The sequence below is a fragment of the Cajanus cajan genome, chromosome 11, assembly GCF_000230855.2.
Source record: "Cajanus cajan strain Asha chromosome 11, NIPB_CcT2T_4, whole genome shotgun sequence".
NCBI lineage: Eukaryota > Viridiplantae > Streptophyta > Magnoliopsida > Fabales > Fabaceae > Cajanus > Cajanus cajan.
Window position 1 is genome coordinate 39,944,654 of NC_138527.1, and position 24,806 is coordinate 39,969,459.

The 24,806-nt window shown below is 35.7% G+C and overlaps 2 protein-coding genes across 3 annotated transcripts; one reads left to right on the forward strand and one right to left on the reverse strand.

Moving 5' to 3' along the window:
* Nucleotides 1-343: 343 nt before the first annotated feature.
* LOC109811139 (RNA-binding (RRM/RBD/RNP motifs) family protein) lies at nucleotides 344-4,434 on the reverse strand. 2 transcript variants are annotated; one of them, XM_020374789.3, is made up of 10 exons: nucleotides 4,041-4,434; nucleotides 3,900-3,962; nucleotides 3,724-3,808; nucleotides 3,568-3,627; nucleotides 3,272-3,353; nucleotides 2,986-3,037; nucleotides 1,305-1,417; nucleotides 1,137-1,206; nucleotides 763-848; nucleotides 344-672 (listed from the first exon to the last, which is right to left on the reverse strand). In XM_020374789.3, the coding sequence occupies exons 1-10, from the start codon at nucleotides 4,386-4,388 to the stop codon at nucleotides 630-632; spliced, it is 1,002 nt and encodes a 333-aa protein (XP_020230378.2). In that variant the 5' UTR covers nucleotides 4,389-4,434; the 3' UTR covers nucleotides 344-629. The 2 variants fall into 2 exon arrangements, with proteins under 2 accessions (XP_020230378.2, XP_020230379.2); XM_020374790.3 differs by having other exon boundaries at nucleotides 3,272-3,350; nucleotides 4,041-4,433.
* A 15,668-nt stretch (nucleotides 4,435-20,102) lies between these two features.
* On the forward strand, nucleotides 20,103-21,787 carry LOC109811155 (soyasapogenol B glucuronide galactosyltransferase). The gene has a single exon (XM_020374812.3). The coding sequence runs from the start codon at nucleotides 20,122-20,124 to the stop codon at nucleotides 21,616-21,618; it is 1,497 nt and encodes a 498-aa protein (XP_020230401.3). The 5' UTR covers nucleotides 20,103-20,121; the 3' UTR covers nucleotides 21,619-21,787.
* Nucleotides 21,788-24,806: the final 3,019 nt, after the last annotated feature.

Genomic DNA, 24,806 nt, shown 5'->3' on the forward strand with positions numbered 1-24,806 from the left:
CAAGTTTTTCGATACGTTTATAGTAATGTTAAAAGAAAGTAGATAAAATAAATCATCCAAAGACTACCAAAAGACATAGAATTAGCAGTTATAGTTTCCAGTCTTAAAAGGGAAAGAAAAAAAAAAAAAAAAACGCCCGTAATATCATAGTCAACATGTATAAATTTTCATGTCAAATTTGAATTTAAACAGAATTGAGATTTTGGTCAACTGTCAGAGTGGCAGGTAATGACCAACCACAACCACTGCATATTACTAATAGCGATAACTGAATAATAAGAATTCCCGGCAATGAGTCAAAAATTACAAATGTATTACACTAACAAAAGTATAAAAGATAAAATAAAGCAAATAAAATTGATAATGAATTTCATAAATCTTTCAAGAGCCGAAAAAGAGTTAGTTTTTATATAAATTTACAGTAGATAAAATACAAGGGAACTTTTTTACCAATTTGCAACTGTTAAACAGCAAGCAATTAACTTCGGTCCTACTTTGTATTTTAAAACACTGAAAACAAGTTTTGCAAATGTTGGGTTTGGAATGAAAGCAGACCGACCAGTTTTGCGTTCAATTCTCACAGCCTCTTTCTGTTTTATATTATCTATTTTCCTGAGTGTAAAAATAATTTACTTGGGCTTCTTCCGCATGCCCATCCGTGATTTAGCATATCTGAGGTTCTTGTTAAGAAATACCACACATTGATAAGTAACGAGATTCAAAGAAAAATCCATGAGAAAGAAAACGCAGACCAAAGGATACTCTAAACGCATTCCCTCACCAGCTGGTGAGGAGTGAAGAATGGTGCCTTGCAGACTGTTTAGAGCCTCAGAAGAGCTACCGACATCCTGCACATACAGTAAGCAATTACGCTAGGGCATTACAAGATATATTTTCATGACTGTTCAGAATAAACCTCCAAATAAAATCATGCAAATCAAAGATGACAAGCAACAGGACACTGAATCCCATTCATCATTGCACACATTTAGTTTGATTTTTTAACTAAACGCAGACAGAGAAGACCTGGGGAATCCATTGATAATTGAAAATTGAAACAGGAAGGTGCTTAGTGATAAAATACTCTGGTTTATTTGTCATATGCTGCGCAAAAAATAAAAGAAGAAAAAAGAAACCTGGAAATCAACAAATGCAACTGGAGCCCCATATGTGCTCTGCATCTTCAGTTTCAAAAATCCAGGGAATCTGAATGAAGAGAGATATATATAAAAAAAATTAAATTAAATTCAACTTCTACACATTTTAGAAATATTAAAATACCTCAGTCAAACATGTTCACTGACCTAGAAAACACTAGTATTAGCTCTTGTTCACTACAAGATGGCCCCAAATTAGCTACAAATAAAGTTGCGCATGGGGTTGAGTTTTGTGGAATGTAAGGAGTTGAACTCTTCTTCTGTCAACATAAGATAAGAAACAAAGCAATAAGGTAAATCACAAAAGTTTTAAAATTAAATACAGCACTACCAAATACATACGACATTGGGAGGGGGGGGAGGAGCATTATATTCAAACATGAGAAACATATTGATATACATATTGCATCAAAATAACCACATTATATTAAGAGTTAATCACCTATACACTACCCGTGTAAAGTTCTTTTACACTGACAGTCAATCAGAATCGTTAATAGTGTCTTTTCATCTGCTCATTTAATTAAATTAAAATAAAAAAGGTACTATTAACGGCTCTGATTCACTGTCAATGTAAAAAAAATTACACTGGCAGTGTATAAGTGTTTAACTCTTATATTAATGGCAAACAAATGGTTAGTTAAAATTGAGCAGCCTAATCAACGAACTATAAAGGACCTGAACATTATACAGTTTAACCACAAGTTTCAACACAGCTTGAAAAATGAAGCTTATGAAGCATAGGAATACAAGATAAAGTTTACACTCAAGGGCACAGCTCAAGTGGAACCAAGTCCCTTGGAAAACTGTTAGATCCCACATTAGAAATTTTGACTACATTTTAGCTTACCATCTTCCATCCCAAACCAACTTGAAGGACGGCTTTCATCATATCCCACCCCAAGGACCATTTAATTGCTTAGTTGTCAAGAAAAGAATCATAGTGTGTTTTGTTTAGTGGTAGAAAAACATGGTGGGTACAAAATCATGGTATGTTCACCACAAAGGCTACTATTGTTGCTTCCAAAAATCATGGCAAGTTTAACTCACCACCAATCCAAACACACTCAAATTAGTGCAAAACGAGGAGAAATTTTCAGTGTTAGGTTGGAAAGCAGGAAAGACATTTGTTAGGAAAATTGGAGCATGGAAACGATGGAGATTAAATCCCCTCTCTCCTATTTATTCCCTCCTATTTTTCTCTCGCTTCAAATATTGGGGGATGTGAAAGGAAGGGAAATTTGTTTATAATATTTGACTGTTACTGTGATGACTAAAATGTCTCAAGATTTTATTTTACCTCTCATATCATTTAGTACAATTATAAGGGTAAAACTGTATATTAGTCATATTTTCTCTCTCTGCCCTTTGTGAACCACTGAAACAAACAAACTATTATGTGTATACTAGCAGCAACGATAGAGCACTACTAATTGTATAAAAGTGGCAAAAGGGAACATAATGCATGACTCAATAATAATTATTGTTATATGATATAAATTGTTAACACAGAGAAATGCAAATATAAAAACAGGAAAAGAAAAAGGAAGTCAGATTTCTCATGCCTCAGATATTTATTGAAACAAAAAGAGAGATGCATTCTCACTTTTGGCGAAGTTTTCCTCCAAAGCCAATGAAAGGGATGGAGAGAAGAAAAAAAAAAAAAGGTTTCAAATTCAATTCTGCAACAAAAAAAAAATTGAGACACATTGCAATCCAAAGCACTTTCAATTTAACACAGATAAATAACAGCCAGAAGCACATAATAGTGGAAGATTTCTCAAGGTGATGCAGCAAAAAGATATGTCGAATACTTTATAATACTAACCAGATTTGCAAATAGACCGTCACTCAAAGCACTTCCATCAGCATTCCCGATACTTTAACAGAAAATAAACAAATCAATAATCAGATGAGATAAAAAGAAATACAAAGACAACAGCTCCCCCCCAAAAAAAATATCATCACTTAGAACACATTAGCTATATTCTTCTAATAGAGAGTTCCCCAACAGAAGCTCAAAATAACTTCATAAGTTTAGAAAATGTGCTTTATCGGAGTTCGAAGCAATCAACTTCCACATAATAAAACTGTGATTAAGTAGTGCAGATGACCTTTGTGCAGATGGATAACCAAACGTGTTCATGTTGAAAGCAGGATTACCCATTCCAGGCATGTGAATGCTGCTAACACCTGCTAGTGCCGAAGAGTGCAAAACATGTGCAATGTGAGCTCATAGTTAAAAGTGTTCTTGGTGTGATCAATAGTTAACTGGCCTCCAAACACAACAGACAATGAATTGAACATAACACAGGTACACAACAATAGTAAACTGAGAAAAATAACATCCTGGAAGCCATATACATAGACAAAATCAGTGCTCTAAAACAAACAAACAAAATCATCTCACCAGAATCCCATGATGGTGTGAGGCCCCTAGCTTTCTTATCCGCGCCAGCCCTCTCATCATCTGCTTGTCAAACACAATCAATCAACAAAGTTTAACTGGAAGCTCTTACTATATAAGGTTTCATAAATTACAAAAAATACTATTCAAAACACACACCAATCCTTGTGCGCTTAGATCTAGAATTTGATTTTGCCAGATCAATATACAGAGTGGAACCCTTTTCAAGATCAAAAACCATCCCCTGCAAACCACATTACTCAAAATCAATAATCCCACTCGTGGAAAAATGCATTGGAAACACACAAAGAGTTAAATTACGATAAGATCCTCACATTCAGAGCATGCATTGCCATGATCGCCGTCTGCTGGCTCGCGAACACAGCAAAAGCAAAAGGCTGCCAACACACAAAAACAATGTCAGAGAAGTAATCCAAAGCAATCCCTCGAACAAGAAAATCAAGAATCCATTGAACCTGCGACGAATTGGTGGGGCTCCGAAGATGCGATGACTCGTAACCGGGAAATTCGCGGAAGAGGTTGTAGATTTCGCGTGGCTTTACGTCTTCGGGGAGGCCAGCCACGAAGAGAGTGCGAACCTCGTTGCTGGAAGATTGAGGAGCACCGTAAGAACCGAACACCGTTTGTTGCTGATGCTGAGCCGCGTACGGCGGATGCATGTGGTGCGCCGGCGGGACGACCGCGCCGGGGGGCGGTGGCACCACCGCCATTAGCGGCGGCGGAGGTGGCGGTTGATAATACTGGTGGTGAGTGAGAAAGCCCGACGGTTGGGGCTGTGAGTAGTAAGCAGCCATGTCGTCCATGGAATTCCGAGTTCCCACGACAAGCCCTAGAATTTTTACTTTATTTTTTTTTTCAATTGTTTTATTCAGTTTATTGTCAGTGTATTACTGGGCCTGGCCCATAGATGAAGTGTACTTGCGCAACTACTGGCCCATAGACGAAGTATTATTTAGAAGGCAGATGATAAACACACCTCCACTCTCGTATAAACACACCCCCTTTTTAAAAAAAATATATATAATGTCTAAATTACCCTTAAAAAAAAATAAAATTCATAAATTTACACCTCCCTTTCCCGTACCTCCGTCCCTGCACCCCCCTTCCCCACACTCCACACCCTCCTTTCGCGCTTGGATGATGAAGCTCGTGTGGTGCTGTCTAACTAGCAATTATACTTAGGCTGCCCGACCATGTGCCGAAATCCATACTTGTCTTTCTTATAACCTTTTTCTTTGGGTGGGGACGAATGGCATCTTTTTTTTGCCTGCTAGTAGTCCCAATAGCCAAGATGTTCTCCCCCTCCGACTGCGACGTCTGCCTCGCGCAGTGCAAGACGCAGCTCCTCTCCTGCCTCCCCTTCCAGAAAGGGACACGTGACGGCTCCCTCTTCTTCGACGGCTGCTTCCTCAGGTACGACGACTACGACTTCTTCAACCAGACCCTCGGCGACCAGGACTTCGCGGTTTGCGGAACTAACGGTACTTTCGCTGGTGGCATTTAAGGCCAACGCTTCGGAGTTGGTTCGGAACCTGAGCGAGGTGGCGCCCTGAAACGATGGCTTTGTGGTGGGGTCGCTGGAGAGAAGGAACGTGACTGTTTATGGGTTGGCTCAGTGCTGGGAGTCTGTGAACGGGAGTGCGTGCTGGAGATGTTTGTCTCATGCTGTTTCTAGGATTGCTTCCTGTGAAACGCAGGAAGCCAGGGCGTTGAATGCTGGTTGTTACTTGAGGTATTCTGCGCGCAAGTTCTTCAACAATTCAACCGATGTTACCACACCTGCACATCATGGTGAGTTATCATCTCTCTTTTCACACCTGCTTCATGTGTTGCTTTTTAATTAGCTTGATTATGAGACTCTGGTATATAAGCAGAGACGATCCTTATCCTAGAAATCGATTTTGTTAGGTTGAGTTTGATTCAAATTCTATCCTAAGATGATATCAAACTCTTGAAAGCAAGGAGCAATCCAATCGGTGCGAGCGGGAAGGGGGGTGTGGGATGCGGGGAACGGGGGTGTGGGATGCGGGGAATGGGATACGGGAAAGGGAGGTGTAAGTTTAGGAATTTTTTTTAAGGGTAATTTAGACATTTTATATATTTTTTTTAAAAAAGGGGTGTGTTTATACGAGAGTGGAGGTGTGTTAATCATCTGCCAATGAGTTTTTTGTTTTTTTTTTTTTTTCCGATGAGGAGTTTAGTTGTAGGCTCATGATATATACATCTCCTTCTTTTTATAAGTACACCTCCTTTTTAAAAAAAATTATAAAATATTATAATCTTTTTTAAAAAAAATTTAATTTTACACTTTCAACTTTCAATTTATTACTTTTTTCTTCTTATTCACACACTTTTTTTTTCTCTTTTAATTTTCACATACTACTAAAATAGGTGGGGTGAAGGAAAAATAAGGGGGTACATGTAAAAATTGAAAAAAGGAGGAAAGATATGTGAAAAAAAATACTAAATTAAATGTTGTGAATATAAAATTAAAAAATTTAAAACAAAAAATTAAAAATATTTTAAAATTTTAATTATTTTTTAAAAAGAGGTGTACTTATAGAAAAAAGGAGGTGTATATGTCATGAACCTATTTAGAATATATTTAAGAAATCATTATCTTATAAAAGTGACGTCAAAATTTGTTTATAGTAATAAAAATAATTTAACTATATATTTAAAAATTATTTTTGTATAAATTTATAATATAATTCATTCATATTATGTGTTATAAATTTGTGTATTGTCTATAGTTATCAGACAAATATATAAAATGGAACATTTTCTACTAAAATAAGTTATTCAAATTTCAAATTACTTGCAAACAATATTATGAAAATTTGAAATGTCACTTAAATCATCACAATATACACTGAGAAAATACTTTCTTTAAGATGCTTGCATTTCATCATCGTCCAAAATATAAAAGATACATCCATATAAATAGCTAAGCTTTTTCAACTTAATAGAGTTTGCTCCATATCATCAAACAATCACTCCTATAAACTTCCAAATATAATAATCCCTTCAAAATTTATCTCAAAATTTAAATTAAAACAAATTATATTTTTTACATTGACTTACAACAGAATTATAGTCAGGATTGCTAGTTGCTACATATCCATTTGGTCTTAAATGACAATGCTCAACAACAACCAGCACAAAATTACAATATTTCCATTATTGATATCATTATTTATCTAAATAATTTTTTTTTGGACAGATTCTAATGATTTAATCACATGGTAATCTCCTATTTAAAAAAAAAATTCCAATTTTAAATATTATGAGTTGACCTTAATATTGACATTATTTGTAACACTCATGTTTGTATCTGTTTTGAAAATAATATATTCATTATTTTAAATTTTAGAGGATGAAAATAATATATATATATATATATATATATATATATAAGAATTAAAATTAAAATATATTCATTTTACAATAATTAAAAATAATGTTTACAAACTTTTAGAAAAAAGAAGAGTTAAAAAAATATTACAGAAATTAAAATCAAAATTTACTAACTTAAAAAAATATAAAAAATATATATATATACATTTAAAAAATGTTAAAATGATTAAAAATGAATTTATATCCAACAACTTGTACCTTTAACAATTATACTTAACTATTAAACTAAAGAGTTTCTTTAATATAAAAATGAAAGTTATAATATAAAATATAAATTAGACATATACTTACTAATACTAAATAATATATATATATATATATATATATATATATATTATTAAGATAAAATAATAAATTAATTATAACAATAAAATCAGTATATTAATATAATAAATTAATTATAATAGTATATTTATCAGTTTTTTTATTTTATTATAATTAATTTATTCAAATACTTTTCCTATTTTTATTATTTATTATTTGTATAAATATTTAATTTATAATTGTGCCGTCCAGGTCGAAATCCGACTTGCACCTCTATTCGGCAGTAGGGCGACCATGCCTACTCGGCACTAACCCGACCGAGGACTCAACACAATCCTAGTCGGTTATGACTCGACTCGACCTGGGGAACTTGATTCCTCTCGCCTATAAGGACTAAGGAGACTACTCGGCATTAACCTGACTGGGTCCTCTGCGCGGACCCAGTCGGTCAGAACCCGACTAGACTTATCCCCTTTAACCTCGCGCCATCAAGATAAGAATGGTTAGAGAAATCCCTTTATTCTCGGGGCCCAAGAGGCCCATGAACGACGTACCACAAAACCCAAAACCCTAGAGTTGAGAAAGCAGATTACACTTTTGAATGCTCTGGCTTTGAGGCTTGACCTAGGCAGAAACCCTAGTCCACCCCTTGGCCGGAACATTTTGGCGCCCACCGTGGGGCTACGGTAAAACTTTTCCTACGCCCCAAGAAATACAAAAAACCTACACTCTACTATGGCGAGAGGCGGCACATCCAACCACGACAACAACAACCTACCATGGAGGAGATGATGGCATTAATCAATGGCTTGAAAGAGGAGCGCGACCTATAGAGAGAAGGAGAGGAAGTTTTCCGCACAAAAACAGAGTGGGCTCTGTGTTTTCGTCGGTGTAAGGTCTTGCACCGTTGGATCGAGCTGATTTTTGGACTGTAGGTTCCAGAAATGTGGTTCTTCATTCTGACCGTTCGGATTATTAACCGGCGGCCTGGTTTGGGAGAAAACAGCTTCATATCAGTAGGTGAAAGTGTTCCAGCACAAAACAGAGCTGGTACTGTGTTTTAATCGGTGTGAAGTCGTTCACCGTTGGATCGGGCTGATTTTTGGACTATAGGTTCAGGAAGTGAGGTTCTTCATTCGGACCGTTCGGATCGTCAATATGAGGTCTGGTTTGTCAAAGAACAGCTTCGTATCAGCAGGTGGAACCGTTTGACGGAAAACAGGATCCTAGTCAACATCTAATGGACTTTCGTGCTCAGATGTTAATTCGTGGAGGAAGCATGAGAGTCTGCTGCGAGGGTTTTATGCTACAAAGGTTTTTAACGAGGTAACATCAAATAATAAAAATCGTTATTTTCAAATTGATTGACTTGCAGGAAAACTCGTGATTGTCGGCAAAAGTCCGGCTGGGTGAGTATAAATAACTCGAAGACCAAAATCGTGATTGTCGGCAAAAATCTGACTGGGCGAGAATAAATAACTCGAAGACCAAACTCGTGATTGTCGGCAAAAGTCCGGCTGGGCGAGTATAAATAACTCAAAGACCAAACTCGTGATTGTCGGCAAAAGTCCGGCTGGGCGAGTATAAATAACTCGAAGAACAAACTCGTGATTGATCGGTAAAAATCCGACTGGGCGAGTATAAATAACTCGAAGACAAACTCGTGATTATCGGCAAAAGTCCGACTGGGCGAGTATAAATAACTCGAAGACAAACTCGTGATTGATCGGTAAAAATCCGACTGGGTGAATATAAATAACTCGAAGACCAAACTCGTGATTGTCGGCAAAAGTCCGCCTGGGCGAGTATAAATAACTCGAAGACCAAACTCGTGATTGTCGGCAAAAGTCCGGCTGGGCGAGTATAAATAACTCGAAGACCAAACTCGTGATTGTCGGCAAAAGTTCGGCTGGGCGAGTATAAATAACTCGAAGAACAAACTCGTGATTGATCGGTAAAAATCCGACTGGGCGAGTATAAATAACTCGAAGACAAACTCGTGATTTTCGGCAAAAGTTCGACTGGACGAGTATAAATAACTCGAAGACAGACTCGTGATTGATCGGTAAAAATCTGACTGGGCGAGTATAAATAACTTGAAGACAAACTCGTGATTGATCGGTAAAAATTCGACTGGGCGAGTATAAATAACTCGAAGACAAACTCGTGATTGTTGGCAAAAGTCCGACTGAGCGAGTATAAATAACTCGAAGACAAACTCGTGATTGTCGGCAAAAGTCCGACTGGGCGAGTATAAATAACTCGAAGACAAAATATTAAACGACCCTACTACACAAAATGTATTCCGATCTAGTTCTAGCAACGAACTTCAACTTTTAGATAAATCCCTAGTCGGTATTTGGACGACTAGATGATTTGATATTCATTTTTAACTTAGAAAAATTGTGGCATTTTCCTAGTCGGTATTTGGACAACTAGATGATTTGATAATTCATTTTAACTTAGAAAATTTTTTGGCATGTTTCCCTAGTCGGTATTTGGACGACTAGATGATTTGATATTCATATTAACTTAGAAAAAATTTGGCATGTTTCCCTAGTCGATATTTGGACGACTAGATGATTTGATAATTCATTTTAATTTAGAAAAATTGTGGCATGTTTCCCTAGTCGGTATTTGGACGACTAGATGATTTGATATTCATGTTAACTTAGAAAAATTTTTGGCATGTTTTCCTAGTCGGTATTTAGACGACTAGATGATTTGATATTCAATTTAACTTAGAAAAATTTTGGCATGTTTTCCTAGTCGGTATTTGGACGACTAGATACATTGAAATTCAATTTTTAACTTAGAAAATTTGTGGCATTTTCCTAGTCGGTATTTGGGCGACTAGATGTTTTGATATTCATTTTTAACTTAGAAAATCTTTTGGCATCTTTCTAGTCGGTATTTGGACGACTAGATGCTTTGAAATTCAATTTTTAACTTAGAAAAAATTGTGGCATTTCTGGTCGGTATTTGGCCGACTAGTGACATTGAGATTCAATTTTTAGACAAATAAAAATTCTCCGTTCGTTAGGGTCGGAATTAGGACGACACGTTTTGTAACACTACAATTTATATATATAACTTGTAAGAACGAGTATATAAGAACAGCCAGCCATGAAGTTATGTGAAAGAAAAAGATACTTCATAAGAGTTTTCAATAGAAATTCAGTAGAGTTTTAAAAGGACAACAAGGCAAGGATTACAAAATATGGAAGTCGGATAATATCGCAGAAATAAGACTCAGTCGTCCTCGGGGGGATCTACAAGCTGTCCATCTATGATCTCTTTGAAATAACCAACGCCTTCAAGGTCAACATTGGCATGCAAAAACTTCATTTGGGCAACGGCAGCATCGAAGCCTTGGGTAAACTTCTTCAATGAGTCCATTTTGATGGTATGTATGCCAGTTTGTAACTCCTCGACCTCTACCTTCAAGTTTGCAATGTCATTTTCAAAAACTTGAGCAGCATCGGCATGCTTGTCACGCGCTAGGCGAGCATCCTCCAGCTCTTTCATCATTACAACTTTCTCTGCAGCCCAAGCTTGTTTCTCGCCTTCAAAGACACGACGGCCTTCCAGCAGTTTATCTCGCTCAGTGGAGACCCACTTACACTCAGCTTTGCTCTTAGTCAAACTATCTTCAAGGGAGCTGATCTTTTTCCCCTGAAGCTTAATCTCTCGTACCAACCCACGAATCTTGTCCTCGTTGATAAGTGACAAGGCAGACAGACGGTTAGTCAACGACTCGACACCCTTTGCAATCGAAAAAGGGCTCATTTTTTCCAGGTCGTCTTTGTCGCCCTCGAGTAAGTCGGTGAGACGAATGTGGGACGAATGGTTAAATTTCTAATCCCAGAAAGATGGCGCCTTCCCTTGGTCAGTACCGTGATCGACAGGCTCCCAATTGTCCCCAATGCACATGCTCAAGGTCCGCTCAGCCGATTGGACTTCAACATCTTTTTCGGTCTCCTCTACCCCGATCTCAGTCTCGAGATTCACCAGGGTAATGGGAGTCTCGGCCTCCCGGCGACGCTTGAGGGGAGTCGCGGCGACAGCACTCTTTTTGAGAAGGGCCCCAGCATCACTCGCCCTCTCACCGACTTCATCCAATCCGATAGCCTTGGAAGCTTCTTGCTGCTTCCACAGTTTCCTCATCTCGCGATTGCTCAAACTGGCCATCTTACCTGCATAAGAGTTGAATACATGTTATCTTAACAGGGAGACACAAATCAAATTCAAATAATATTGAAAGGCTATCGGCGAGAGACCGACTACCTATATAGATCCTCAATTCACTGGGTCTTGGGTCTATTTTCTAAGTCTAGAAGCCTAGTAGTGTTGAAAATCGTTTGGAGTTCCTCAAGTTTTTTAACATCCCTTTGATCCTCCTCAGCGACCTTCTCGAATGACAGACCACCATAAGTTACCGTTCGCCGGTTCCAATACAGAGGGTATCCGTCGAGCAAATTTTCATTTCCAGGGGTACAGCGAAGTCGCAAAAATGACTTTTTAAAGTCCTTATAGGACGATTGAAACAATGTCAAAAGCCCTCGCCCATTTACTCCACCAACGGAGACCCAACTAGTACGCTTGCTCACTCGAGATTCAAAAAAATAGAAAAACTTGTCTAAAGTCACTACAAGAAAATGACGATTTTGCGACGGTTATATGACCTACATTGCGACGGTTATAACTGCCGCAAAGACAACATTGCGACGGTTTGGGAACCGTCGCAGAGTCGTCCGTCACCAGGCAATTTTGCGACGGTTATCAAAACCGTTGCACAAACCGTCGCAAAATTGGAATTGCGACCGTTTCATCAACTGTCGCACCAAATGCCTCTATATTAACATTGCGACCCTTTCATCAACTGTCGCACCAACTGCCTCTAAATTAATATTACAATCCTTTTTTTAACAGTCAAAAATTATAATTTTTTTTTATTTTAATAAATTTATTAATGTAACAATCCTCATATTTGGCCTTTCAAGGATTTTATTTCACGATATTTCACTGTTTAGCATGTTTTATCCTTACTTGTGCAATTTCTGGGAAACTTCCCAGAAGGTCACCCATCCTTGTACTACTCCAGGTCAAGCACGCTTAACTGTGAAGTTCTGATGAGTAAGCTACCGAAATGTATATGTATGTTGTCAGTATAACTTATACAGATTAATTCATTTAAGTCATCCTCAAATATACAATCTCATATCTGTATTATAATAATAATATATAATAATTTTATATTACAAATAATAATAATAATAATAATAATAATAATAATAATAATAATATATTTAGTTATTCTTTATTTATATGTACTTACTTTTATAATTAACATCTACTTATTTCGATTTAAAATTATAATTTAAATTTTTTAAATTTTTTAATTTATAATGATAATATAATTTATAAAATTATAAATATTTATTTATTACATACTTATAAATTATTTTAATATTTTAAATAAATTATTAATTAATTTAATATATTTATTTACCTTAAATCAAACATATAAAATTCAAAAAAAAAATGTATTTATCCTTGTTTTATTTTCTAATTATCAACTATTAATAAAATACTAACTTAAAATCTTATCTAATTATATATAATATTCTCATATCAAATTTAAAACCAAGTATTAGTTATACAAAAATATTAAGATCATATAGTAAATTGTCAATAAGATTTTAGTTAAATAATTTAAAATAATTAATGTTTTAATTATATTGTTAATTAGAAAATAATTTATTCCAAAACTAATTAATTTTTTTATATTAATTATTAGTAAAATTTAATAATTTTTAAATTAACAATTAATTGGATCAATGAAATTCAACACACACGATGAGTTATTGAGCGGAATAACTTTACCAAGAGTTATTTTGTAAGTTATCTTAAATCAAACATATAAAATTCAAAAAATATATTTATCCTTGTTTTATTTTTTAATTATCAACCATTAATAAAATACTAACTTAAAATCTTAACTAATTATATCATAATATTTTCATATCAAATTTAAAACCAGTTCTTACATTTTCGACAAATATAAATTTTTCTAAAATATTTCATCAATAATATAGTTTTTCCTACAAAAATTTTCTCATCAAAAATATAAATTTTCTGACAGATTTAATTTTGTTTTTATAAGAAATCATCTTCGATTAATTTAACATTTTGTATATATGATTTAACAGTAAAAGATTTTCAATTTAACGGTTAAATTTACAAAATTCACATTTAATATAAAGTTATTGAGTTGTGTAACACTTAGTAAAATTTACACTGATGTAATTATAAACCCCCTCATATATATAAATATATATATATATATATATATATATATATTAAATGTGACTTTTACTAAGTATTACACCGCTCAATAACTTTATATTAAATGTGAATTTGGTAAATCCAACTGTTAGATTGAAAGTTCATATCTCTCAAAGATTATATATACAAAATTTTATATTAATCCAAGATGGTTTGATACTTCATTTTTATAAAACAAAATTGATGTCATATATTCATTTTAAAATACACTAAAATATAAACAATTTGATTACCTTCCAGTTGTTGTTCAATTTTAACAAAATTTGATATACACTTATAAAGTGATATGAACTTTCAATTTAACGGTTGGATTTACAAAATACATATTTAATATAAAGTTATTGAACAACATAATACTTAATAAAAGTTACATTGGTATAATTATAACCCCCTATATTATATATATATATATATATAGATATATATAGGGACGGATGTACATTTGGAATAGTGGGCACTTGCCCCACTACTATTTGACATATACATAATTTTTTATCTAAAAAAATAATATATTTTAAAAAATAAAAATTATATTCTAATAAAATAAAAATATAGATTCAGAAAAAATGTTTATTTATTTTATATCTATCAAATTTTTGAAAGAAATTAATTCTCATGTAATAAATTTTTTTTTCTTAATAATGAATTAATTTTTTAAAAAAGTTTAATTATAATATATATATATGTATATATATATATGAATATATATATATATATATGTCTTAATATTCACATATATAATGTAATATATTAAAATAAAAAGTTTTTTGATAAAATAAAATTTTTACTATGCATGTTTATCTTTTGTGTTTTTTCTTTATTGTATACGTTGATTGAAAAAATCAAAATAGTAAAATTATATATATTGATTAAAAAAATCAAACTAAGAAAAATCAGAAGATTTATGTTCCATTTAGAATTGTTATTATAAAATATATTTTAAAATAAATTATCATCTAAAAATATATATTAGATATTAAAAACATATTTATATCATAAATAAATTAAACTGGATTTTTATAAATTTTAACATATTTATTTTTATATTTTTAAAGAAAGTATATATAAAATTGTTAATAAAATATAAGTTCGTTAAGATAATATACATAATACTTAAAAAAAAAATTTAAATTCTAATAAAAAAAATGCTGAAAATTTTGCGACGGTTTATGACTAACTGCCGCAATGTTAAATTTGCGACGGTTATGATTAACTGTCGCAATGTTAAACTTGCGACAGTTTATCATAAACCGTCGCAATGTTAAACAAATTTTGCGACAGTTTATGATAAACCGTCGCAATGTTAAACAAATTTTGCGACGGTTTACGATAAACCGTCGCAATGTTGAACAATTTTGCGACGGTTTTGAAAAACCGTCGTATGAAGGGTCGCAATATCAAAGCGACGACGGTTTCTAGATAACCGTCGCAATTTGTCCGTCGCAATTTATCATTTTTCTTGTAGTGAGTCGGAATAATGCCTAGACCCGAGCACAAAATCTCAAACCCTCGGACAAACGCCCAACTATTGGGGTGAAGTTGTGTAGGGGCTACATTTAGTGCCTGGAGCACTCCTTTTTCACACTCAGAAAGGGGCCACCTCACCCTAATCTTTGAAATTAAAGTGGTGTAACAGAAGGTGAACCTCTCGGAGGGAGTCCCTCGGACACACACGGGTTCCCTATCAACACAGGGCTCACACACGATCACACTATGTAACGACCCGACTGGTCACTACACACGGCACCGTACACTAGAAACACCAGGCAGATAGAACAAGTATATAAATATAGGATATAGAATATATAAATATACAAAGTTCTAGTCTGACTAGAGTTCAAGTGTACAAAAAGATACATCAATTCAGTTACTACAATAAGTAGCTAAACAACAAAAGACAAACATTCCAAAAAGATCAGCTCCATCAGTCAGCTACAGCTTCACAACCAGTCACAACCTATCCCTGTTCTGCTCCCATACAAAGTATGATCATTGCAGTCCAAACCACTAGGAAAAATAACAAGGGTAAGCTAGTGTATATAAAATCTCAGCATATGGAAGAATTTAAACAGTAATAGAGATTTTTACTATCAATAATTTATCAGTGCATAATCAGTCAATTATTTCCACACCAAATCTTTCTACACAAAATCTACCAGTACACACAAAATGCGTCGTCACGCATATCACCTCGGAGATCTCCTACAACACCTCAGCCTTTCGGCCTACAACACCTCAGCCTTTCGGCCTACAACTCCTCAGCCTTTCGGCCTACAACATACAAAAGCAACACACACAGAGCAACACAACCTTTCATCTTAACAAATCAAACTTACAACATTTCACAACTGATACAACTCACATAACATCTAACAACAATACTCCACTATATATATATATCCCAACATCATCAATCATTTTTATCTACTATGGTATTCATCTATTTCGAATCAACTTGACATAAATCAACATTTTACAGTGAATAACACAACCTCACTGAGGCGCCTGGCGCGCTCTCAGTCGCGCCCAGCGCAGTACAACCAAAATGCACCAGAGGGCCATCTCGCCCGGCGCAAGCCTGTCCGCGCCCGGCGAGACTCGCCCAGAGGGCTCAAGGCTCTCTCTCGCTTGGCGCAATAAATAATTGCGCCCAGCGCCAGCCAAACAGAGACTCCCAGTAGTTTTCCGCGCCCGGCGCACCCAAACTCACGCCCAGCGCGGGGAAAACAGAGACCTCCCTTGGTCTCGTGCCCGGCGCAATTTGAATTGCGCCCAGCGCCTCCCTTGGCAGAGACTTGCAGTAGTCCCTGCGCCGAGGGCGGCAAAAATCGCGCTTAACGCCAAACCAGAAAACCCCAAGGTCAGTCTGCTACTGATATCGCGCCTGGCGCGGCTTGTTTCTCGCCCAGCGTGGGTCATCCAGAGGTTAATATTGCCAAGTCCGCCCAGCGCACACATCCCTGCGCCTAGCGGTCTGCCAAAATGCCATCCTCTGATGACCACGCGCCCGGCGCGAAGAACTGCGCCCAGCGCGAACTCATCAGCAAACCACATATTTTCGAAATTTCTTCCACAACCTGCAAAATAATCAGCAAATTCCACATGTAATCGGTTCCAAAGACTACTTTTTCATTCTAGAGTCCAAAAACACCATTTTTTTCAACATGCAACATCAAATTCATCAAAAAGCCAAGATTTTGCCCAAGTCCCCCAAAACTCAAAATTTCAGATTTTCAGAAATTTCTCACAAGATCAGCAACTATCATCCATCTCAACAACTGAAAAACAAACAACAATGATTCTCATTCAAAAAGCCCAACTATACTAACTTCCCTTACCTTGAGCAAAGTCTTCCGAGTTTCCGAGAATAGGAGAACTAGAGTGAAGAAGGAAAGAACTTGAATAACTGTAGGGGAGAAAAGGAGGCTCTGCACAACAACTAGCAATCCAGATTGTTTTCACCACTACCTAGAATCAGCAAGGAAGGAAAAAGAGAGAGTGAGTAGGGAACGAGGGTTAGGCAAGGAAAAGGAAGAGAAGGGGAAGAGAAGGTTCACGGATCTCACACACTATCCCCCCCCTCACAAACTACGTGTTCACTACAAAAGTTATCAACTGCGGCCCACAAGTTCATACAAGATTCACAGCGTAAAACATCGTCCTTTACCCACTCATACATTCCCTCATAACTTAAAGCTGCCATTTGAGCAAATATCCCTAACCTTTCTAACTTAGGAGGAAACCGAAGTTTCTCTATAAACAGAAAGGGTAGATGGGCGTACCTAAAGCCACACAACAACTCTTCCCCACCCTACAAGAAGCCACCGGAATGCTGTGAACCATCGTGCACCACCGTAACTGAAAGAGACGCAGCAGAGGCCACCGGGGAAGAAAAGGCAAGAAAAAGGAAATGAAAAGAGGTGATAAGAAATGAAGGCCACCCTATTTATAAGAGGCCAAAGGCCGCGCGTGAAAAGGGAGGCCCAAGGGTCGCAGCGCGCGTGAAGGGGGAGACCCAAGGGTTGCAGCGCGTGTGAAACACTGCAACCCTTAACCTAAGGGAAAAGGGGTCCCACACCATTAACTTGAACAATACGTTCCGCCACGTGGCACAATCATTACTTAGACCTCTGCGACGCCGGCCTTGCAATAAATGCATGTCCTTTCTCGAGTAAGGTGAAAAGATACCTCTTTTAGGGCTCCGGAAAACCACAGTCCCACGTGACGACTTGATTCTCGGCGTTCTCCCGACACCTATTCCCGGCCCATGGCCGTGGAGGCTGCACCATCTAGATCAAAATCCGACTTGATCTTCTGCTCGGACAATACCCGACCAGGTTACCCGGCTACAAGCCTTCTCGCCTTATAGGCTCAAGGCTGGAAGGCAAGTGTACCGTCTAGATCGAAATCTGACTTGACCTTCTGCTCGGACAATAACCGACCAGGTTACCCGGCTACAAGCCTTCTCGCCTTACAGGCTCAAGGCTGGAAGGCAAGTGTACCGTCCAGGCCGAAATCCGACTTGACCTTCTGCTCGGACAATACCCGACCAGGCCGCCCGGTTACAAGCCTTCTCGCCTTACAGGCTCAAGGCTGGAAGGCAAGTGTACTGTCCAGGTTAAAATCCGATTAGGTTTTCTTCTCGGGTATTTCCCGACTATCGTATCAGGCCACAAGCCTTTTTGCCTTCTCGGCTTAGGGCTGGAAGGCAAGTGTGCCGTCCAGGTCGAAATCCGACCTGCACCTCTATTCGGCAGTAGGGCGACCATGCCTACTCGACACTAACCCGACCGAGGGCTCAGCACAGACCTAGTCGGTCATGACTCGACTCGACCTGGGGAACTCAATTCCTCTCGCCTATAAGGACTAAGGAGACTACTCGACATTAACCCGACTGGGTCCTCTTCGCGGACCCAATCGGTCAGAACCCGACTAGACTTATCCCCTTTAACCTCGCGCCATCAAGATAAGAACGGTTAGGAAAATCCCTTTATTCTCGGGGCCCAAGAGGCCCATGAACGACGTACCATAAACCCCAAAACCCTAGAGTTGAGAAAGCAGATTACACTTTTGAATGTTCTAGCTTTGAGATTTGACCTAGGCAGAAACCCCAGTCCACCCTTTGGCCGGAACAATAATGAATTAATTATTTTTATATTTAAATTAATAAATAGGATACTGAAATTTATAATTTTAAACAATGAGTGCAGACAGATCAAAGTAGAATAATAATTAGAGTTGTCTTTTACTTAAATAAAATGAAGAAAAAAAATAGTCTGACACGTTCCATAGTTTAAATGCTATATAAATCAATTATCTTATTATTTTTCTATAGAAAAGAAAATTATTTTATTATATTATCAAATATTTTATTTTTCTACTTTAAAAGATTTTCATTTTAATACGGATTGCATTTGTTTGGATAAGTTTTTTAAAATACTTATAAAATAATAAGAAAGATAATGAGAATAATTTTTTAATAAGTTAAAATAAATTTAAATTTTTAAAAAATAATATTATTAATTAAAAATTAATTTATACGTAACTAGTTTTAGATTTTAAAAAATGTTATTTTATTTTCTTTTATTTTTTGTAATCTGTGACTGTGAGAACGAATACAGTGCAAAGAATTACTATAATTCAGAATCATTCACGCACACTTGCTCAATTAATTAGGTTAGATTCTCTTTGATTTAATTATTTTTACTAAAAATGATTTTGCAGAAACTTTTCCGAACAGCTGCATTATTTTTGTCTGAGTAACACGTGTACCGACGAAAACGTCCACATGTGCTGCCAAGGCATAAGCACGAGTCACGAGCCACTCCGTTTCATATATATATATAGGGCCTCGTGTCTCTCGTGCTTAAATTTTAAATATTATCTAACGCTGCTCCTAAATCACATTAAAAACATTAATTTTTTACTTCAACTAAAAATAGAAACATAACATTTATTTATTTTAAATTTCATTAAAAAAATTATTCCTTTTTTATAGATTTTAGAAACTTATTAACAAAGTATTCTACTGAATATATCTTTTAATTCCCTATAATCAATTGATTAAAAAGAATGTTTATATCTATTTAACAAAATAATTAAATCGACCTTAGTTGGACTAATCAAAACAAAACGGAGGATTAAATATTATTATTTTAAAATTTAATATTTACAAAAAGATTTTATATGTAAAATTTTTTCATCATGAGAATCATGTTTTATGGAAATGATATTTCTTAAGAAACAAGTTTATCTAAAATATTATTGAAAATGAGAAAACATAATTATAGTATATAAAAAAACATCCTTTCATAGATTGTTGTATCCCGCCACTCCCAATGAAAAATTAAAGTGAAAAAATAAATTTAAAAACGAATTCAGAAAAAGTTGGATTTCTTTAAATATATTTGTTTTACATCTGTGGAAGCAAAATTGTTATGATTTAAAAACTTAAAAGAATTAATATTTCTGACTGGGCATTATAAAAGCAAGTAATGTGAAGAAGAAATGGAAAGAAGCAAAAGAAGAAGAAGCATGGAGAAAGGGAGTGAGTTAAGGTCAATTTTCCTTCCCTTTCTTTCCACTAGTCACATAATCCCGCTAGTGGACATGGCCAGACTCTTCGCCCTACACGGCGTCGACGTCACCATAATCACCACCCCTCAAAACGCCACCGTTTTCCAAAAGTCCATCGACCTCGACGCCACCCGGGCCCGGCCCATCAGAACCCACCTCGTCAACTTCCCCGCCGCCAAAGTGGGCCTCCCGCCGGGCATCGAGGCCTTCAACGTCGACCTCCCCCGCGAGATGGCTCCAAAAATCTACATGGGCCTCGCCATCCTCCAACAGGAATTCGAACAACTCTTCCACCACCTTAAACCCGACTTCATCGTCACCGACATGTTCCACCCTTGGACCGTCGACACCGCCGCCAAACTCGGCATTCCTAGGATCATGTTCCACGGCGCAAGTTATCTCGCTCGCTCCGCTGCGCATTCCGTGGAACAGTACGCGCCCCATTTGAAAGCTGATTCTGATTGCGACAAGTTTGTGTTACCAGGATTACCAGACGCGTTGGAAATGACGCCGTTGCAGTTACCAGATTGGCTTAGGTCTCCGAACCAGTACACGGAGTTGATGAAAACGATTAAGGAGTCGGAGAAGAAAAGCTATGGCTCGTTGTTCAACAGTTTTTACGAGCTGGAAAGTGGTTACTACGAGCATTATAAGAAGGTTATGGGAACTAAGAGTTGGGGGATTGGACCGGTTTCGTTGTGGGCGAATCAGGATGCTTCGGATAAAGCTGCAAGAGGGTATTCGAAAGCAGAAGAAGAAAAAGAAGGGTGGCTTACGTGGCTGAATTCAAAACCGGCAAGTTCTGTGCTTTACGTGAGTTTCGGGAGCATGAACAAGTTTCCTTACTCTCAGCTTGTGGAAATCGGACGTGCGCTTGAAGATTCGGGGAGTGATTTTATCTGGGTGGTGAGAAAGAACGAGAACGAGAACGAGAACGATGGAGATGTTTTTCTGGAGGAGTTTGAGAAGAGAGTGAGGGAGAGTGGAAGAGGGTATCTGATATGGGGTTGGGCGCCGCAGTTGTTGATTCTGGAGAATGCGGCCATTGGAGGGTTGGTTACTCACTGCGGTTGGAACACGGTGGTGGAGAGCGTGAACGCGGGGTTGCCGATGGTGACGTGGCCTCTGTTTGCGGAGCATTTTTTTAATGAGAAGCTGGTGGTGGATGTGTTGGGGATTGGGGTTCCGGTGGGGGCCAAGGAGTGGAGGCAGTGGAACGAGTTTGGGAGTGAGGTGGTGACGAAGGAGGAGATTGGAAAGGCGATTGCGTTGTTGAAGGAAGATGAGGAAATTAGGAAGAGAGCCAAGATGCTTAGCGATGCGGCCAAGAGGGCCATTCAGGTTGGTGGGTCTTCGCATAATAACATGAGAGAGTTGATTCAGGAGCTCCAAGAGATCAAACTTTCCAAGGCTCAAGCAAATCCTTGAGAACCATTCTTCCTCTCTTTTGAATGAGAACACAATTTAGGCAATTTCTTTTTGTGCAAGTTCTATTTAGAGGGCATTAATGTTCTTTTTTATAAGAGTCATTCAAATAATATCATGTGTGATTTTTATTAAATTTATTATTTTATAAGCAAGTTTTAATTTTTGCTGATTAGTCTTTCATTAATTTATTATATTTTAGAAGATAGTTTTACATTACTTACATGTTTTTCATCTTTCGATTTCATTCTCTCTCACAAAAACATTTCTTTCTCTTGTTCTCTCTCTGCGCACCTCCCACACTTATGCTTCGTCGCATACTCACTCTACTCCAAAACCTACTCTCTCTACCAAAAACACCAATAGAGATCCAACTTTATTGTCTACAACAATAGAAACTTCTCCAACTACAGAACAAGTCGACTCGACTCCTTCAAGAACTACTCCAATAGCTAGTGCAAAAATGACCCCATAACGATTTCCATCAATATAGCAAAGTCTCCACAAACCACAAATTCTTCAGTTACAGATCCTTCAACAATGTCATAAATGACACCTTCCGCAACTATAGTGGCACTACCACCACCGACGCCTCCACTTTCGGCAACTATGTGGAGTTTGTTAGCGGCTTCAACAACCTAGAATTTACCTCTTACTCCGACGACACCAAAGAAAGATCTCAATCCTTCACCAGATACACCAAAAATAGTAATGATGGAGAACAATCCTTCACTAGTTATGGAAAACGGGACAATAAGATGGAAAACTCATTTCAAAACTATGGCACGAGCTTGAACCCTACCATAATCGGATTCTCTAATTAAGGTTTTTGAAGATGAGGTTGATAATTGTTAAACACAACTTCGTCGACCAAACTTGTGCCAATAATCTCAAAAACACTTTTCATATCAACTTGCATTTCACTTTGTGCCAACAAAGCTTGCGTTTGTCAACAAAGTCGAAGATTCAGGATAGTAGCGGTTAATGAGAATATTAGGGTTTCAAAGCTGAGACTATGTAAAACACGGATGTTGGTAGGGAGAAAGAGGGTAAGAGAAAGAGAATGAAAAATGAAAACAAATGAAGAGCAAAATATGAATCTAAGTTGAAATCCTATGCTAAAAGTCATCAAAATTAGAGAGAACAATAAAAAGAAATGTTTTTGTGAAAGAGAATGGATCCGAAAAGTCAGATACATGTAAGTAATGTGGGATTATTCTCCAAAATGTAATAAGTTAATGAGAGGTTAATCTACAAAAAATGAAACTTGCTTATAAAATAACAAGTCTAATAAAAATCACACACGACATCATTTAAATGGTCATAGTTAAAAAGGGCATTGATACCCTCTAAATAAAACTTACATCAAAGGAATTGCCCACAATTTAGTACTTGTTTAGAATATATATATATATATATATATATATATATATATATATATATATATATATATATATATATAACTTTTTGATAACTCCTACAATGATCATGATTGTATAATTTTAGTTTTATTATTTTTCAATTGTGTTAACTGAGTCTCTTGTTTTTTTTTGTCTAGAATTTCATTCTATACTTGAGTTACTCCCTGAATTTCATTTTATTTAAAGTTTTTTTTGTCTTAAACTAATCTAATTTATTTTATTTGAATTTCAACGTTTTAACACAAAATTTAACAAATATAATTAATATGGCTGAGTGGATGACTTCATTAAAAAAAATTATGTAACTTATTGATATGAAGTTAACTTTTTTTTATTTTAAATTACCACTAATAAAATAAGTGTAGAAAATGAAAAGGAATATGTTAGTTGAAGAAATTAATAAAAATTAAGAATATAATAATAAAATAAATATATTTAATATTATATTGATAAATAAAAGCCTATGAAAATTGTCAAAATGTCAACCAAAAGAATGAAAAAAAGTATTAATTAATATTTTAATATGTACAATACACAAATATATTTATTATATATAATATAATTATAATTTATAATAAATTATATATATATATATATATATATATATATTATGTTTGAATATATAAATTATATTAAAAATTAGTGTATATAAATATTTTTAAACATATAAATTATATTTTAAATTTATGATAAATAATTATTGTTGTAACAAAAATAATTATTTTTAGCTATTGATAATTTATTTTAAAATATTAATATTTAATTTATAAATAATTATGATAAATAAAAATCTGGATAAGAAATTAAAAGAAATTCTTACAAAATGAAAAAAAAAACTCCTGAAAATACTCATAAGATAAAGGTTTAGAGGCTGATCTAGTTAAAATAAAATATATTCTTTTTTACTTTTTATTATTATCTTCAAAATAACCATTTATCTACGAGTATCTTTAAGCATAACAATTATGTCCATTTGAGATCGTAAATGTGCGAAAAGTGACTTACAAAAAAATTTACTCCTACTAATTAGGAGTTATTAATTCTAACTTTCTCTCATATTTTATATTTTATCATGTTAACTTGCACTGTGAATAGAATACATAATTATATTAAAAATTTTCAAAGAGATCGACGCTTAACTTTAATTTTATATTAAGTCATGTCTTACTCTAAATTAAATTTTTTACATTAAAAGAAAATCAGTTTGGTCTGGTTACACTAGTTTAAGAATAGATAAAGTTGAAAAAGTAAGATAAAAACAGAATAGTAAAAAGTGCAATTATTTTTAATAATTGTTGCTTATTAATATATTATCGAAAGTCGCTTTGAATTAGCAGTGCCAGTTCGATATTTTAAAACTAATCACGACAAACACAATCGACAACGATCTTCAAAGTACAACGACGCGCAGGATTTTAAAAAATAAATTTTTTATTAGCGCGAGGGCCTCGAGTTAACCGTACATTGGCAATAGCCATAACTTTTAAAAGGTAAATGGAGAAGCATTGACAGTCATCCCTTGTGTGGCTGCAAATTACCAAACAACCACCACAACTAAAACATGGAGCTTACGAGTTACGACCACTTTCCTTTACTATATAGATGAACCGAGATGCTTCCCATAAGGCTGGAAAGAGGCATGCCAATGCCATAAAAGTACAAAGGTGGCTCAATTCCAAGCCTGAGCAACCGTCCCTTATTCCCAGCTTGCTGAAATAGTTCAAGATAGTGAAAGCAAGCAATAAAGGTTATTTAGGGCTAGAGTCGATT

Bases quoted from the DNA above. Each gene is read 5' to 3' on its own strand.
- LOC109811155 (XM_020374812.3), top strand. From the start codon at position 20,122: ATGGAAAGAAGCAAAAGAAGAAGAAGCATGGAGAAAGGGAGTGAGTTA.
- LOC109811139 (XM_020374789.3), bottom strand. From the start codon at position 4,388: ATGGACGACATGGCTGCTTACTACTCACAGCCCCAACCGTCGGGCTTT. The intron at 3,809-3,899 runs GTGAGGATCTTA...TGTGGTTTGCAG, and splicing joins TGGCAATGCATGCTCTGAAT to GGGATGGTTTTTGATCTTGA. The intron at 3,354-3,567 runs GTGAGATGATTT...CTTCGGCACTAG, and splicing joins CACACCATCATGGGATTCTG to CAGGTGTTAGCAGCATTCAC.